Raw genomic sequence first — 18056 nt, 5'->3', positions numbered from 1 at the left:
TTCCACCTCCCGGAGGTGTGTTTAGAAGCCCATTTGTTTATTTAGTCTCAGTCCTCAACCCAGATGTCAAGGCCACCTCATTCTGCTGCCCACAGTGCAGTCTGCTCTCTGCGTGGCCTTGGCAAAAGGGGCGGAGGGACAGTGCACTTACTGATGCACTTGAGATTGGGAGTGGTCCAGTGGGCGATGTTCACAGTCTTGTTAAACACGCACTCGGTCAGGCTGGAGGTCCCAGCTTTACGCTTGAAGCCAGAGTTACAAACATACCGCTCCCTGGAGTTGAGGTTGTAACTCTTGACCCAGATGTCTGCATGTTTCACAGATGTGGGAGTTGGGCACGTGATGCCTGCAGAAGTGCAGATGAGAGGGGAGAGATGAAGAGATTTCAGCTTGCTCCGAGGGAACACGGGTGGTAGTCAATAACTTTATAGTCGGGGTCTGGATTATCGTAGGGGCCCCTGGGGATATACCTCAGATTCCAAGCATGTGGAAGATGCTGAGGAAGGGCCCCCACTGTCTAGAAGCTGTCCAGAATCTTGCCTCAAGTACCAGCCATTCAGCATAGCTAGATACCAGGGGTCATCAATAGAGACCCCTCTCTCTTGCCCTCCACTCCCATCAGTCTCCAGCCTCAGTATCTCTTAGCCTCTGGATTGCTATCCCTACAAGCCTTTAATCCATTTCCACAAGGCAGCCGGCATCATCTTCAGATGACTTCAAGTTTGATGACTTCACTCTTTCTCGGTTGCCCACTGCTCTTAGAATAAAAACTAAAATCAAGGCTCTGCTGGACCCGGCACTGTCTGCCTCTCCAGCTACTCTTCCCTCTGGCCACACTGGCCTCTGGTCCCCCCATGCCTCTCACCACGCACCTCCCCCGCCCACTCTTGGCTGGCCATCTCCTGCCACCCTTCTTAGCGTAGTTCAACATCGCTTCCTCAGGAAAGCCCTCCCTCAGCCCCACAATCAGAATAGCTGTTGGCATTAACCACGACCCCGCGGAGTAACCACTGGCCATAGATGAAAGGCTACGCCGATGAGGACTGGAAGAATATTAGTCATGTGTATATATTATATACTGTTTTAAATATATGAAATACTTCATAATAAAAAAGTGGGGGAGGGGTTTTTTAAATACCCTGCCACAGGAAGTCAGAAACCTTGGCTGACCACAGGGCAAGAGAGGGCTAAACCATGCCAAGGGTGGGTATTCAGTGCTTTTGCTGCTAAATGAATGTGAAAAAGGTAGGAGATCCTAGAATTAGGAATTTTCTCCTTTCTCTGGGCAAGTTAGGGCAGCTTAGGGTAAAATTGAAGCCGAGAAGACTTGTGAGGCCATTTGGGAGGATTCTGGACAGGCTTTTGGGAGACGAGACACAAGTCACTCCCAGCAGACTGTGGATGTGACCAAGTGCATGTGGAGTGAAAAATAAGATACGTTTTATCAGAAGAATGTTACCAAAAGAAGGTAAGAGCCAGAGCTAGAACAATTAAAGTTTTCTTAATAATTGCCCCCTTCTAATTAGTTGGAAGTTGAAAGATTTGAGCAAGATTTAGACCCTACGATTTTCTTTGTATGAAACTTGATGGCTAAAACCAGCGTCCTGGGGTTTGCCCCATCCTGGACCTTCATTTCATTTCCGAGGCACCTCTCTGTAGACAGATGCTCAGTCAATCAGCAGTCAGCTCCATAGCTGGTCTAGTGCTGTTAGCATGACACCTAGTGAAGTCCTTTGTTCTCATATCTGAGTTTGGGAACAGGCTAGGATCAGACAGTGCTAGTCTGAAAGTCTGCTGGTACCCCCAGTACCTGAGGGTACTGGGAACAGACCAACTCCCAAATGGATGAGGTGAGCTCAGTCACCTATCGGGATGAGACAGTGTCCTATCCAGATTAGAGCCTGTGCTACGCCCGGAGGGGGACAGAGTCTGGAAAATGTGACCATCTTCCACAGTTTTGCATGACGTGCTGAGGACGCTGGATTCCAGAACATGAATCTTCATCTGCCTTGGAAAATGTCTCTGTCTTCACCCGTGTGTCCTGGTGGTGCTGAGTTCCTTCTACAGCCTTCGAATAAGCCAATCTTGTTTGATTTCCCCCAACAGAACCTGTGCCTGCTTCCTAGAAATCCGAACCTTCCTCTGGTCGGGCAGGATCTGGGGTCAGCTTTGACTAGCCACGGGCCCCCCAAATAGCAGCTTTCACCATCCTTCTCACCTGCTCCCTGTGGACCGGGCTGCCTCTGTCCAGGACCCTAGCTTTCTGGACTAGGGCCTGCCCCTCTGCCCAGGTCTTGTCCATCTTCTCCTCCAGAGGGCATCCCCTGGGTTTCCACACTCCCCAGCTGCTGGCCTAGGTTTGGATGTCAGAGAATGACTGCCAGAATCACCAGGACACTTATTCACCTGACTCTCAGCGTCACCACCACCTGGACCCCTTATGCCACATCTTGCTGGCCAGGTGGGCCTCTTTAGATATCAAAATCACAAGGAGCCATCTCCAGGGACCTCCCTGGCGGTCCAGTGGTTAAGACTTCGCCTTCCAATGCAGGGGGTGTGGGTTCCATCCCTGTTCGGGGAGCTAAGATCCCACTTGCCTCGCAGCCAAAAAACCAAAACATAAAACAGAAGCAATGTTGTAACAAATTCAATAAAGACTTTAAAAATGGTCCACATTAAAAAAAAAAAATCTTAAGCAAAAAAAAAAGAAGGAGCCATCTCCAGATTCAGAGTGTGGTTGGAACAATCCACAGTCAAGTGCCCAGCAGCCTGCAGACAGGCCAGCCCACTGCTGGGGCAGCTGTCAGACCCTCCCCTCCTGCTTCAGGCTCTGTCACTGAGGTGTCAGCATCCTCATGCCGGAGCCCACCTGAGCTTGGTGGGTTAGTCACTCCAGGCTTCACTTTGGTCTCCCTAGTCTCAAGAGGGAAAATGGATTGTTTGCTTTTTGTTCTTAATCCAACCCCTGACTCTTCTTTTAAAGCCGCATTGACATCTAATATTAGATTTTTAAAACTATAACATACAGCCTGCCGTCCTTTATCACTCCATCCTGATGGTGACAATGTTCTCTTTTCGCTTGCGGGGCTTCTATAGTGGACTCAAACATTTTCATTTTCTTTTCAATGAGATCATAAGATAATCGTTATTTCAATGTACCAGTTTTCTAAAAAAAAATTTCCTACTATTTTGTATGAACAAAGTTCATAGTGAAGAGAAGAAATCTGGCTGTTTAGGTTTACTTCCTTCATCTTCCTCTCTCTCCCATCTGGTCTTTGGGTTGTACCTCTTTCGCCTGAATCCCTTCCCAAACGTTTTTATTCGCTGTGTAGTCCTCAAGTTCAGCTTAATCCACTGATTCTAATTTCAAATGATGTTCTTTTAAAAAAATATATTTATTTATTTATTTGGTTGCACCAGGTCTTAGGTGCGTCAGGAGGGCTCCTTAGTTGCAGCTCCGGGGCTCCTTTAGTCGTGGCTCACCAGCTTCTTAGTTGCAGCATGTGGTCTCCTTAGTTGAAGCATGCGAACTCTTAGTTGCGGCATACACGTGGGATCTAGTTCCCTGACCAGGGATCGAACCCAGGCCCCCTGCATTGGGAGCGTGGAGTCTTATCCACTGCGCCACCAGGGAAGCCCCTCAAATGATGTTCTGAATCTATTGATCTTTCCTCGGCCACCTTTTTTCAGTCTTCTCTGTTTTCTGTGTTGTTTTCAGATTTGGGATTTTTGTCAGCAAATTGTTCTACATCTTCTAAGTCTTAAAATACTCCCCTCCATTTAGGGCAGTGGCTTTCAACTTTGAGTGTCTGTGGCACTCTCTGAAATCAAACATTTGCGCCCTCCCACTCAAGAGGATTTAAAACATTGAGACAATGGCGACCGTGTCAGCAAGTTATAAAGAGCCACTGCCACAGCATAAGGGTATCCATGCTAATGTGTAACTCACTTGGTCATCCTTCAGGGCTGGCTGCTATGTGGGTGGGATAGTTTATTGCGTATAAAAGTACCTAAGTTTATGGTGTATATAATAATTCAGAGTTCTTACAGCCTTCAGTAAATATGCAGTCGTCTTTGTGGTGGTTTGACTTCACCTTAGATTCGTAGCAGGTAGTACCCCTCCCAGCTCGACACCCCTTCTGCCAAACGTTGTCATTGCTGGTATATTCACTTGAGCAACAGTGAATTTTACACACTGATCAGGAAATGTGCTGTGCACACAGTTGAGGACCTCTGTTTTACAAGGCAAAGCACACTGGGCCAGATCCTGAGTGAATAAGTAGTGACTTCTTGTAGCATCCGTAGATTTTCCTCCCAAGCCCATCTCTGCTGTTAAACCTGAGGGCAAAGGTCTGAAGTCACTGTCATCCCTCCTTTTCTTCCTGATTCTCTACTGGAACCAGTCATCAGTGAGTAAGACATACTCAACCCAGGGTCCTCACTGTTGGAGGAAGAAGTTACAACTATGGAAATGGGGAGGGGACGACTGGAATGCACCCTGTGGTGCTGGGATAGAATTGGGGTTGGAGGTGTCAGGATGTAATCATAGTGTGTGTGTACACGTCTGTGTATACGTGATTCTGTGTGTACACGTGAGTGTGTGCGCACACGCTACCTGTGTCCTCTGACAGTGCCTGGAAGCAATGACATACAAGCAGAAAACACATTTAGTACCAAGATCTTTGTCTCCACTAAAAGGAACCTCAGCTTCTTGGAGAAAAGGCTGACCCGGGGCCGGGAGAGCGAAAGCACAAGGTGAGCGTGGAATATCTGGTACCAGAAAGTAGGGAAGGGCTTAGAGAATGATGGCAACATGTCAAAAGGATTTAGTGGCCAGGTTGAACTGGCTATTGCTGGCCAATCTGGGACAATCTGAGTGTCAAAACAAATATAATAACAGATTAAGGAATAAAATAAAACTCAAGTCTGTGCTAATATAAATAAATAAAGGACTAATAACTAAATAGGGGAGAAGAGAAAGCCTTCAGTATAATGCTAACTAATAAATATAGACAGGATGATGGAATAAGAAAAAGGGACAATGGATACAAAAATGAGGGACATAGTATTTACATAGTGTGGCAGATTTGCCCTGCGTCAGTTTAGCTGAGCTGGACACACACGCCCTAAATTCCCCTCCCTGCACGGTGTCCAGTTAGCCTGCGACACAACAAAGATTTTATGTTCAATCTGGAAGGAGGGAAGGAGCATCCATGTTCCTTTGCACTTGGGAGACGGGGGCCGCTGCCGCTCACGCACTGTCACTTATCTGCAGGCTCCCTTGGGTGGCCAAACAGCTCCTTCAGCCCCGTGACTCTTTGCTGCAGCTTCTCCCACATTTGGGCCTTAGGTGTGTATCTACTGCCATGATGAGGAGCGCCAGCTTCTGCTGGACACGCTCCTCGTGGAAGCTGGAGTCTCGGAGGGAAGACGAAAGGCCAACATGGGATCCAGCTTGGCCTCACGGCTCCCAGGTGGCTCTTGCTTCCCCCACTTTATGACCATCTTCCCACTCAGACTGTGGCCTGGAGGCTCCGGCTCCAGACACAGAAGGAACAGCTCACCTAGATGGTAACCGGCTCCCACAGCTGCACAAGGTGGTTCTGCTCTTCTTAGATTCTTAGGACCACAATCCTGACTTGTACATAGAGTCCTAAAGAATCTTCCCACAATTAGTTACTAGTTACAATGGGGAAAATGGTAACTATATTGGAGAAAGCGGACAAACACCACCTGAACCAAGTGATCAGAAGTAACATCACCAACACTTGGACAAATAGCTGTCATATCCCTCCTGATCTGATTCATTGACAAGGACACAAGCATCACATCTGTGGTCTCTCTCCCCCAAATCCATAACTGGAATCTAACCACGAGGAAACACCAGATGAACCTAAACTGAGGGACATTCTGAAAAGTAGTTGGCCTGTATTCACGATCAAGAAAGATCAAGAGGGACTTCCCTGGTGGCATGGTGGTTAAGAATCCTCCTGCCAATGCAGGGGACATGGGTTCGAGCCCTGGTACGGGAAGATCCCACATGCCGCGAAGCAGCTAAGCTCGAGTGCCACAACTACTGAGGCCCTCGTGCCTAGAGCCCGTGCTCTGCAACAAGAGAAGCCACTGCAATGAGAAGCCTGTGCACCGCAATGAAGAGTAGCCCCTGCTCGCGGGAACTAGAGAAAGCCCGCACGCAGCAACAAAGACCCAACGCAGCCAAAAAAGAAAAAAAAAAAGGCAGAAGGAATGTTCCAGACTGAAAGAGGCTAAAGAAATGTGACAACTAAATGTGATACATGGTCCTGGATTAGATCCAGAATTAGGAAGAAAACAGCTAAAAAGGACATTAATGGGACAATTGACAAAATTTGAATATTGACTAAGTATTAGATAATAATATTATGTCAAGATTAAATTTCCTAATTTTGATAGTTGTACTATGATTATGTGAGAGTGCTGTTTTTTAGGAAGGTATGTAAGAGAATGTGTTCTTAGGAAACATACTGAAATATATAAGCATAAAGAAGCATAGTGTCGCCAACTTAGTTTTAAATGCTTCAGAAGAACGTGCACGTGTATAATAAATGTAGATTTATTTAGAGAGACGGGGGAATGGTAAAGCAAATGGGGGAAAATGTAAACAGCTGGCGAATCTGGGTAAAGGATATTCCGAAGGTCTTTGTACTATCTTTTCAACTTCATGGTAAGTTTGAGGTTGTATTGGAATAAGTAAGTTAAAAAATAAGTATCCAAAGAAAAACCACCCGATGAGTGGCACTTGGAGCCCTTTCTTTGAGATTTCCTCTTGAAGGAAACTCTATGAGCCCTTGACAACTCAGACCAAGATTACCTTTTGGTCAGGAAAATTTTAATTATTTCCCTAATTGTGGTTTTCATGGTGCCGACCTCCCCTCTTTTCTTGTCCTCCCTCCACACATTTTATTTATTTATTTATTTATTTTATTTTTTTTTGCGGTAGCGGGCCTCTCACTGTTGTGGCCTCTCGCATTGCGGAGCACAGGCTCCGGACGCGCAGGCTCAGCGGCCATGGCTCACGGGCCCAGCTGCTCCGCGGCATGTGGGATCTTCCCGGACTGGGGCACGAACCCGTGTCCCCTGCATTGACAGGTGGACTCTCAACCACTGCGCCACCAGGGAAGCCCTTGGTTTCATTTTTTGAAAGATACGTTTCCTGATTATTAGAATTCTGGCTTGACAGTTTTATTGTTTTGGCACTGTAAAGATGTCACTCCATTTTCTTATGGCTTGCATAGTTTCTGATGAGGTCTACTGTAATTCTTATCTTTGTTCCTTGTGTATAATGTATTTTTATTCTTTTTATCATGATTTTCTCTTTACTTTTCAGCAGTTTGAATATGATGTGTCTAGCATGAGGTTTTTGGTTTGTTTTTTTTTTTGGCGGGGGGCCATTTATCCTTCTTGGTGTTCTCTGAGTTTCCTGGATATGTGACTGAATATCTTTTATAAATTTGTGGAAATTCTCAACTATTATCTCTTCAAATATTTCTTCTGCTCCATTCTCTTCTGTTTCTGGAATTCTGATTACACATATATTAGACTACTTTCTATTGTACCACAGCTCTTGGATACTCTTCTATGTTTTTTTTTTTTTCTTTCATTTTTTCTCTTTATGTTTCTGTTAGAGTAATTTGTACTGACCTATCTGCAAGTTTACTGATTCTTCTCTTGGCTGTGTGAAGTGCTCCGATAAGCCTGTCAAAGGCTTGCTTCATTTTGTTTTTTAAAAATTTTCTAACATTTCCATCTGATACTTTCTTATGATTTCCATCTCTCGGCTGAAATTCCCCATTTACTCGTGAATCCTGTCCATCTTTTTCACTTGAGCGTTTAACATATTAATGATAGTTACTTTAACTTCCAGTCTGATAGTTCCAATTTCTGGGTCAACTCAGAGTCTTGTTTACTGCTCTGTCTCTTCATAGTGGGACTGTGCTATTGTTGCTTTTTTGTATGTCTCATAATTTTTGATTGAACGCTGAACTATGTGTGTAGAACTGAGATAAATAGTATTTATGCCTGAAAATGTGAACACTTCTGCTAAACTGATGATGTGGGGAGGATTGAGTCAATCTAGTCAGCTGTTGAATTGGATTTGGATTTTGTTGTTGCTATGGTTACCTTCAGAACACCATTGGCTTCAAATTCCTCTAGTCTTATCTTTTTTATTTTTTATTTTTTGCAGTACACGGGCCTTTCACCGCTGCGGCCTCTCCCGCTCCGGAGCACAGGCTCCGGACGCGCAGGCCCAGCGGCCATGGCCCACGGGCCTAGCCGCTCCGCGGCATGCGGGATCCTCCCGGACCGGGGTGGGCGGGGATCCTCCCGGACCGGGGCACGAACCCGCGTCCCCTGCATCGGCAGGCGGACTCTCAACCACTGCGACACCAGGGAAGCCCCTCCTCTAGTCTTATCTTGTGCTTAGGGTGGGGGCTAGAGTGGCAGAAGATTCTTCTCAGTGCTCCCGCTCCACCCTCATCTTTTGTCCTTTTCCGTTTATCTAAACCACAGGGGTTGTCTCTCCACACTCTTGCCCACCCCACCTTGAGCAGTTGACTGCTGTGTTTTTTACTTGGTGCTTGCTTGCCCGGATGTGGTGGCATCAGGGGAAGTTCTCTGTGGTCTTAATCCAACCTCACTCTTAGGCTGGCCCTGTGTGCTTGGCTCTCAGGGTTGGAGTTTTCAGTTATATTGCGTTTTCCTTTCATGGCAGCCAACCTCTCCCTTGTATCTTTGACAGGTTTTGTGCATTAAAAAACTTCCTTCCTCTCATCCAGCAGCAACAGATGTGGACCTCCAGTGGTATTTAGTGTAGGATCTTGACACAGGACCAAGTATATGTGGGGTTATTTATGGACTTGATATTCTGTTCCATTGATATATTTGTCTATTTGTTAATCTTGACACCAATACCATGCTGTCTTGATTACTATAGCTTTATAATAAGTCTTAAAGTCAGGTAGTGTAAATCCTCTAACTTTGTTAGTTATTTTCAAAGGTGAGTTTGGTCCTTTACTGGGTTATAGAGTCAGTATATCAATTTCTCAGTATATCAATTTCTAACTGGAAAAAAAAAGCCTGCTGAAAGTTTGATTGGAATTGCATTAAATTTATAGATCAAGCTGGTGAAGAACTGACATCTTAATAATACTGAGTCTTCTCAGTATCTATAAACACAATATCTTTCTTGATTTGTTTACGTCTTCAGTAGTTTATCAGAAATGTTTTATAGTTTTCAGAGTACTAATCTTGTACATATTTTGTCAGATGTATTCCTAAGTATTTCATATTTTTATTTCAACACAAATGGCATTATTTTTATTTTAATTTCTAATTGTTTGTTCCTAGCATTTTGTATACTGATATTTGTAAATTAATTGTGTACCCTGCAACTTTGCTAAACACATTCTAGTAGCATTTTTGTAGATTCCATAGGATTTTCTATGGAGATGGTCCCATAGAAATTTCATGATTCTTGGTTATATTATTTTAGTGGTTGCTTTCGGGTTTATAGTATGTGTCTTTACCTTATCACAGCTTACTCTCAGGTGAAATTATACTACTTCACATATATAGTATAAGAGCCTTAAACAATATACTTTCATTTCTTTCTGCCCAGCCTTTGTGCTATTTTGTAATACATTTTGCTTCTACATATTTTATAAGCACCACAACACGTTATTAATATTTTTGCTTTAAACAGTTGATTACCTATTTTATTGGCTATGGATTTTAATAGATGTTTGCTCTGTATTATTTATCATTTCTGGGTATTTTTTTCAGCAGGAGAGTTTTTCAGAATACCTACTCTATCATTTTGCTAAAAAAGGGAGTCTACTTTCTGTTGTGAACAGTCCTCAAAGATAGATAAATCCATGAATAATTGATACATGAATCCACAGGGTATTAGTATACTGCAGCCAACCCAATCAGCCACATACTGGCCAGTAACTAACTTTACAAAGCTAGACTCTCTCACAAGTGCATTGGAGATAACACATTTGATTGCATCAATAACCTTTCATTTCAGAGGCCTTAACCACATCTTTTGATACTTCAATTATAATTTCTCTATATATTCTCTCATAACATTGTTCCTTAGATAATCAGTGTAAGCAAGTCTCACCTTGTTTACAATATTGTAAGCTCCTGAAGGGGGGGAATATATTTCTCTGGTACTCTTACAGCTCTAACTAAGCCCAGTATGTGATGGGTGTTTTCTCAAGTTAGTTACTAGCTTATGAATCTATAGAGTGGAATGGATGAAGTAATGGAAGTGGGAGAAAATGTAAGATTCTGGCATTTTCAAAGCTCTTAAGTAGCAAAAAATATACATAGCAAGTCCTATCGATCATTTAAATGAAGTCACCAAAATAGTTGTGTAGGGCCACACCTCTTTCACTTCTCAGAACCTGTGAATCAGACTTTTTTATCAAGTCAGTTTACACAGTCTAGTATGAGTAAGTAGCCTTGGCCTAGTCTTGCATCCAGAGTTCAAGGGTAGCAGGCCCCTCCCAGTCTTCAAGGAAAGTCAGAATCCATTCGAGTATTTTCTTTCTCTTATTCTATTATTTAAATGCCTACAGAATGCTGACTGCGGTAGGATACAAAGACGTATAGGATATGGTTTCTGCCCTCAAGCTCTTTGTGACTGTAATGTTTCAAAAGCATAAAAGCCTCTCTGTGTTCACAGTAATCCATTTTTCCTCATTATTTTTCTGGCTGAAACACCAGCCAAGCCAACACATTTTTTTCCTATTGGCACTCAGTGTAAGTACCAACCACAGCCAGGTCATGCCCTTAACTCATCAATTCTCTTCTCTCTCAGGCTCATTCACTGAGCTTCTTAATCTACCTTTTGTGTAGTAGGTGGATTCATCACAGTTCAAGTCCTTAAATTATGACTTTTGAAGGCTTGGAAGACTTGAGTGGCTATAGGTTGAAGGGCAAACAAAAAAGGGAAAGAGTGAAATACATTCTATACTTGTAGAACTCAAAAGGAAATCTGCCCCCTCCCCTCTCCCTTACTGACACTGCCTTGCTTCAGGGTTTCATCACCACTTACTGGAGCTATTGCAAAAGCCTCCAACTTAGCTTCCTGCCTCCAGACCCTCTTGGCTACAGTTTGTTATGCACACTCTTGATAAGAGTAACCCCTTCCACCATGCAGCTGCAATAATATCCCCCCACCAGAGCCCTTAATTAGGTCCCTTCCGCACAGAAGAAAAGTAAGTCTTTCCAAGTGGAAACATTCAGACAACATCAATCATGTGTAACGAGTAACATGGATATGACTCCAAGAGTATATACTAGGGGATTTTATACATGAATTTACTTAGTTACATACTATTTGGTAAAATCAATTTGGCAGAAGTGATTTAGTCGAATACAAGTTAGTTGAAGTGATGATTTGATTGACAAAGAATATCCTCAAACATTTCTGCCATTTAAAAAAGACTTTGAGGGCTTTCCCCTTGCCTTTTTTGTTCTTTATAGCTAATTTTCATCCAGTTATTCCTACTCTGTGCTTTTTAGAATATCAGACATTTTGAAACCTAAATATCCAACCATTGGAAGGTAACAGAAGCCTACAAATAGCTCTAACAATAAGGAATTGTTTAAACAAGTTGTAAAGGATTATAAATGTATGTATATAATGCACAAATGTTATATGCAGTCACTTTATAGAACGTGATTTTGAGCAATTTGCAACATTTATAAAGCCACAAAAACATTGGCAAACAAGATTGGCTATAATTAATTAAAGATGAATTAGAAAAAAATTCCAAAATTCTAGATCTTTTTTGCATTATTTCTTTTGTAGTTTTATTTATTTCCTTTCATCACAAAAGCAATTCAAATTACGACAGAAAAATAAGAAAAGGCGGACAACTATACACACACGCAGACACATACACACAGACATAACCTATAATTTTTCTACTCAATGACAACTACTAGATCTTCTAGTAAAAACAGAATCATATGATGCATACTATTTGAAAGCAACCCTGTTTTATTTACGCAGTCCTCCACTGTTGGACATTTAGGCTGATTTCAACAAATCCCATATTTTGTACATTTAAGTTTTTATCACTTTTTTTGCTATCAGTAGCAGCACAAAGCAATAATGAGATAAAAATGGTTTGGAAAAAAAAAAGGTTTCAGCAAAACTTCCCAGATTCTGAAAAATGGTTTAAAAAATGTTTAAAGACATAAGTTTTACAACCACCCCCAAGCACTACACTAGCACCCTGCACAACAAAATCCAAACTGATGAGCAGAGATATTCATCTTCAAACAAATCATTGTCCTTTCCAGCTGCTTTGGGCAAATAATCTGCAGCCTTTCAGGTTACGAGGATCTTTAAGAAGCAAACGACCTCCTAGCCGAGATGATGGGTTTCAACCTGCTGTGTCTGTTAGCGCTGAAAACTAACAGGAACAGATCTGAGCCTATTATTTACCCAGCTAGTTGTAAGGAATGAGCTGCCCTGTATAATTCCTGAGCAGGATCATACTGCCAAGTAGCAAATCTAATCATCTGTATCCACTTCTAAGCTCACTTAAAAACATCAGGCACCCTCTGTTCCGTTAGCTTTTTGTCCATCTTTACACCAATACCACACTGTCCTGATTACTGTAACCTTCTAACTCTCAATATCAGAAGTGTTGATCCTCCAACTCAGTTGTGTTTCAAAGTCGTTTTGGCTATACTAGGTCTTTTGCATCTCCGTGTGGATTTTGGAACCAGTTTGTCAATTTCTATAAGAAAGCCTGCTGGAATTTTGATTTGGGGAGGATTGACAGCTTAACAACATTGATCTGTCCAATGCATGAACATGATATACCTCCGTTTATTTATTAGATCTCCTTTAATTTCTCTCAGCAGCGGTTTGTGGTTTTCAGTGTACAGGTCTTTCTCATTTTTGTCAGATTTATCCCTACGTATTTCATACTTTTTGATGCTATTGCCAGTGATATTGCTTTTTAAAAAAATTTCAGTTTCCAATTGGTCAGTGCTAATGTCTAGCAATATAATTGATTTTCACGTACGGATGTTTTGTCTACAGCAGCCAGCACATGTATAAACAGCTGATGCTCAAAATAGGTGTAAGAGTAATTCAGCAGAGATAGCTTTCCAACAAATGGTGCCAGAATGACTGGATATCCACATGCAATAAAACCCAAAACCAAGCCAATACAAAACCTTCAAGCCATACTTCACATTATATGAAAACTTAATTCAAAATGAATCACAGACATCAATGTAAAACCTAAGCTATAAAACTTCTAGAAGTAAACATAGAAGAAAACCTTTGTAACCTTGACTTAAGCAAAGGTTTCTTAGATATGACACTGAAAGCACAGTATATAAAAGAAAAAATTAATAAGCTGAACTTCATCCAAATTAAAAATTTCTGGGCTTGCCTGGTGGTGCAGTGGTTAAGAATCCGCCTGCCAATGCAGGGGACATGGGACATTCAATCCCTGGTCTGGGAAGATCCCACGTGCCACGAAGCAACGAAGCCTGTGCACCACAGCTACTGAGCCTGTGCTCTAGAGCCCACGAGCCACAGCTACTGAGCCCACGTACCACAACTACTGAAGCCCACGTGCCCAGAGCCTGTGCTCTGCAACCAGAAGCCACCGCAGTGAGAAGCCCAAGCACTGCAAGGAAGGGTAGAGCCCGTGAGCCACAGCTAGAGAAAACCCATGCACAGCAATGAAGACCCAACGCAGCCAAAATTAAATAAATAAAATAAATAAATTTATATAAAAAAAATTTCTGCTCTTCGTTAGACGTTTATGAAAATGAAAAGACAAGCCACAGACTCTGAAAAAATATTTGCAAATCATATATCTGATAAAGGACCTGTATCCAGAATATAGAAAGAACTCTCAAAACTCAATTCAATAACTCATTTTTTTTAAAGGGCAGAATATTTAACTAGACACTTTACCAAAAGAAGATATATTGATGGAAAATAAGCACAAGAAGAGACGCTCGACATTATTCATTATTTGGAAAATGCAAATTAAAACTATGAGAGACCACTACACATCTATTATAATGGAACGATTAAAAAGACAGACTGGCCACACACACACACACACACACACACACACAGGTTTTTTTGGTAACTGTGAGATGATGAATGTGTTAACTAATCTTATTGTAGTAATCATTTCACAATATGCACATATATCAAATCATCATGTCGTACACCTTAAACTTACACAATATTATATACCAATTACATATATCTCAATAAAGCTGTAAAAAAATTAAAATTTTTAGAAGTTAAACAACAAAGAAAGACTGGCCATACCAAGTGCTGACAAGGATGTGGAGGAAGTGGAACTCTCACCCACCGCTGGTGGGAGTGTAAATGAGTACAATTACTTTGGAAAATAATTTGGCCATTTCTTTAAAAATTAAACATACACATGTCACTTGATCCAACCATTCCATTCCTAGCCGTATTCTCTACCCAAGAGAAACAAAAACCTCTGTCCACATAAAAACCTATATGTGAATGTTCATAACAGCTTGATATGTGATAGTCAAAAACCGGAGACAACCCAAAAAATGTCCACTATCAAGTGAATGGATTAAAAAACCCTGCAATATCCATGCAGTAGAACAGTGCTAGTAATAAAGAAGAATGGGCTGTTGATACAAGTTACAAGGCTGGAGAATTCTCAGAATAATTACTATGAGTGAAAGGAGCCAAACAAGAAAGAGTACAAACTGCATGATTCTGTTTATATAAAATTCTAGAAAATGCAACAAATCAATAGTGACAGAAAGCAGATCTTTGTTGCCTGGGGGACAGGGCTGGGAGGTCAGGATAAACGCAAGATGTAAGGAAGCTTTTGATAGTGGTGGTCATGTTTACTCTCTTGACCGTGGTGATGGTTTTGTGACTATACATTTACCTCTAAACTCGTCAAATTGTGCCTTTAAATGTATACTGTTTATTATCTGTCAGTTGTACCCCCCGAGAGAACTGTTTAAGAAAAACTAAGAAACACCGGGGGCCAAAAGATGGCAGCAATGCCTTTGTGGGGTCAGAGAGCGATGCTGGTTGATGAGCTCATACTTCCAAAACTTGCATATAATTTTGGGGTTTGGGACCCCAAAGAACAACCATGGACTCTCCAGGAGATAGTAATCCCATGATCTGTGTGTGTGTGTTTAAGGCAACACTCCTAATAACTTACCTCCAGTCGGGCCAGTCTACCCATTACTCCATCAGAGGCGTCCATCCACAGTTGTGGCTGGCTGGCCTGCTGTGAACCCATAGCTCTGAAGGCTTTCCTAAAGTTTAATTTTCCTGAGACTATGTTTGCATTTCCCCCAACTTCTGGGAATCTGAGTTATGTTGGTGACGGAGTCAGTTGGCTAGCCAGTGTCCCACACGACCCCTGGGGAGATGTGGGGCACAGCCAGAGCACTGGGGCAACTCGACTGGACAATGTGAAAGTGAAATTCAGCTTTAGTCAGAACCCGGCAAAGATGAGCCGTCTGCTTACACATGCAGATGACATGCAGGCAAGTTTTGGAAGTATGTGCATTCAGGTATTTTTCAGAGGAGAGAGTTCGTAGCTTTCATCAGACCCTCAAAGAACTCCGTGACTGTAACAAGATTAAGGCGCGCCAACGTGGCTAAAGCCAGACCCATCTCTCCTTTCTCCTCCCTCTTGTCTAGCTCTCGGGACGAAAATCTACAACCTGTAGGACACTCGTTCGAGTCTAACCGGGAAATGACATCTGTGCGATCTAAAGTTCTTCCCGAACACACCCAGCCATCCTCAATTTCGTTCTTCCCCGTTTGCCTGGGACCGCGTACTTCGGGGCGCGCCCCCTACCCCGCGCACTCTCTCGGTTTCCTAGTGCTGAAGAATTTGGAGCTGTTGCCAGGTCCCCCAGGTGTGCAACCTGCCCGACACGTTTTCACTCCTCCGGGACGCACGCAGTCCGTACCCCGTCCTACCACCACCACCCCCCACCCCCCCGCCATATAACCTGCTTTGATCGGAGGGTAGAGACCAGTCGTTTTCCCCGGACCGCCCCATCCCCCGGGGGGACTGCCGGCGGATGAACGCGCGCACAGCTTTCCTCGCGGGGCTGATGCGTTTCTCGAAATCGCTGTAAAACTCTCAACTCCGAGCCCGCATTGCAAACCCCGGCTTCTTCCCTTTGCCTCGGAAATTGGGGAAAACGTAGAATGAAAAGCCCGACCACTCGCTCCCTGCCTTGAGAGGCCAGGCGAGCCGGGGCGCGGGGCCCTGAGCCGACAGTCCCCGCGTCCCTCCACGTGTCCCCGGCGCACGGGCGCACACCCTTGTGCTGGGGGCCGACCCCAGCCCGGCTTCCCGCTCCCCGCGCGCTCCCTACCCGGCGTCGCCGGCGGTCCGAGCAGCAGCAGCAGCAGCGCGGGGAGGGCGCCGACCCCGCAGCCCCGGAGCCGCCCCGACATGGCCCGACCTCGGCCGCGCCCCCGCCGGCCTCCTCCCGGGCTCGCCCCGGACGCGACGCCCCGCCGCTCGCGCGCTCAGATGTCCACTGCCCGGGAGCAGGCGGCGGGCGCAGCTCCGAGACCGGCCGCCCCGCGAGCCGCATTCGCTTTCGCTTTTGCTTTAGCCCCCGAGGGCTGGAGAGGTGAGAAGCGGTGACAGACCCGTGACTCAGCATCCCCAACCCCTCCCCTGGAAAAAGACCCTATGACCCCCGCGCCGCCGCCCGGTCCCCGCAACGCCACCGGCAGCGCGGGACGGGGACCCGGACTGTGCCCTGAGGAGGCCCGGGGTCTTCCCCGGCTTTGCCCTTCTCGCCCCTGGTGACCCCAGCAGTCCATTCCGTCGTGTGTCCCCGCGACGAATGGAAGAAGCTTTCGGGAAGCAGACTAGTTCCCGTAAACACGACTGGTGGGCGTCACACCTGGCTTCGGCTCCACTCGGTCACCTCGCCTCGCTTGTCTCTGCCTGTTGCTCCGACTTCGAAGGTCCTGGACCAGGAGCTGGCGAACGAGTTGCCGCGCGTCCCGCTGGTCCGGGCCGGTGACGCTGAGTGACAGCGGGGATATCGCCGCGGCGCGGCTGGCCCGGTCACCTGCCCGGTGCGCCCAGGCCCAGACCGAGAACGAAGCCCAGCCCGCCTGTCCTGAACCTTGCCTGGCTCCCGGCACCGCCACTTTTCTTACTCCTGCTGCATCTTTCTTCCCCAAGAACATTTAAACTATTTGAAGCGGGCGTGGGAGGGAGGACCGACAGTTATTCACCTCTGTGCCTTAGACAATTCGGCTAGCTGCTGCTTTGCAGGTGGCTTTTTTTCTTTCTTGGGATCTCCAGTTAAGCCTGACCTTATTGAGAAGCGGGTGTGCAGTGAGAAAGCTCGGGACGCACAATCAGAAATCCCCAGTTCTGGGAGTGAAATTAGGCAGGATGGGTCGTCTCTGGGCTCGGGTCTCCATCTGTTCTCCCAGTGGTAACATCCTGAATAACTCCAGTACAACAGCACAGGCAGGGAATGTCATTGATGCAACCCCCAGACCTTACTCAGATTTAGTCCGTTTTCCATGCACTCAATGGAGCGTGTGTATTCAGTTCTGGGCACTACACGTCACATATGTAGGTGTCTGTGACCACCACTGTCAAGACGGGGAACAGTTATCAAAAGCATCCCTCCCACTACTACTCTTTTAGTCACAGCCACCTTCCACTCTCACCTTCTTCCTAAGCCCTAGCAGCCACTGATCTTTTCTCCATCTCTATAATATTGTCATTTGAATAATGTTATGTAAATGGAATCATACAGTTTGTAACCTGTAGAGGTCAGCTTTGTTCACTCAGTATAATTCCCTCGAGATCCATTCAAGTTGCTGTGTGTCAGTAGTTTGTTCCTTTTTATGAGCAGTACTGATGGTTTCTTCTTTTAAAAACATGTGAATCTCTGCCATCCACACCCAAACAGCCCTGTGCTTTTGTATGTGTATTATTTTGCTAGGGCTG

The 18056-nt window shown here is 44.6% G+C and overlaps 1 protein-coding gene across 1 annotated transcript in view; it reads right to left on the bottom strand.

Moving 5' to 3' along the window:
- The window catches only part of IL15RA (interleukin 15 receptor subunit alpha), a 29269-nt gene extending 12744 nt beyond the window's left edge, over nucleotides 1-16525 (bottom strand). The window contains exons 1-2 of the mRNA XM_029237060.1: nucleotides 16444-16525; nucleotides 152-346 (exon numbers count right to left, since the gene is read on the bottom strand). Of these exons, the coding sequence (XP_029092893.1) occupies nucleotides 152-346; nucleotides 16444-16525 (277 nt within the window). The remainder of the gene's footprint in view (nucleotides 1-151; nucleotides 347-16443) is intronic.
- Nucleotides 16526-18056: the final 1531 nt, after the last annotated feature.

This window comes from Monodon monoceros, unplaced genomic scaffold (assembly GCF_005190385.1).
Source record: "Monodon monoceros isolate NGI ecotype Baffin Bay Population unplaced genomic scaffold, NGI_Narwhal_1 Super_Scaffold_21, whole genome shotgun sequence".
Lineage (NCBI taxonomy): Eukaryota > Metazoa > Chordata > Mammalia > Artiodactyla > Monodontidae > Monodon > Monodon monoceros.
This window is presented reverse-complemented; position numbering and strand designations above follow the sequence as displayed.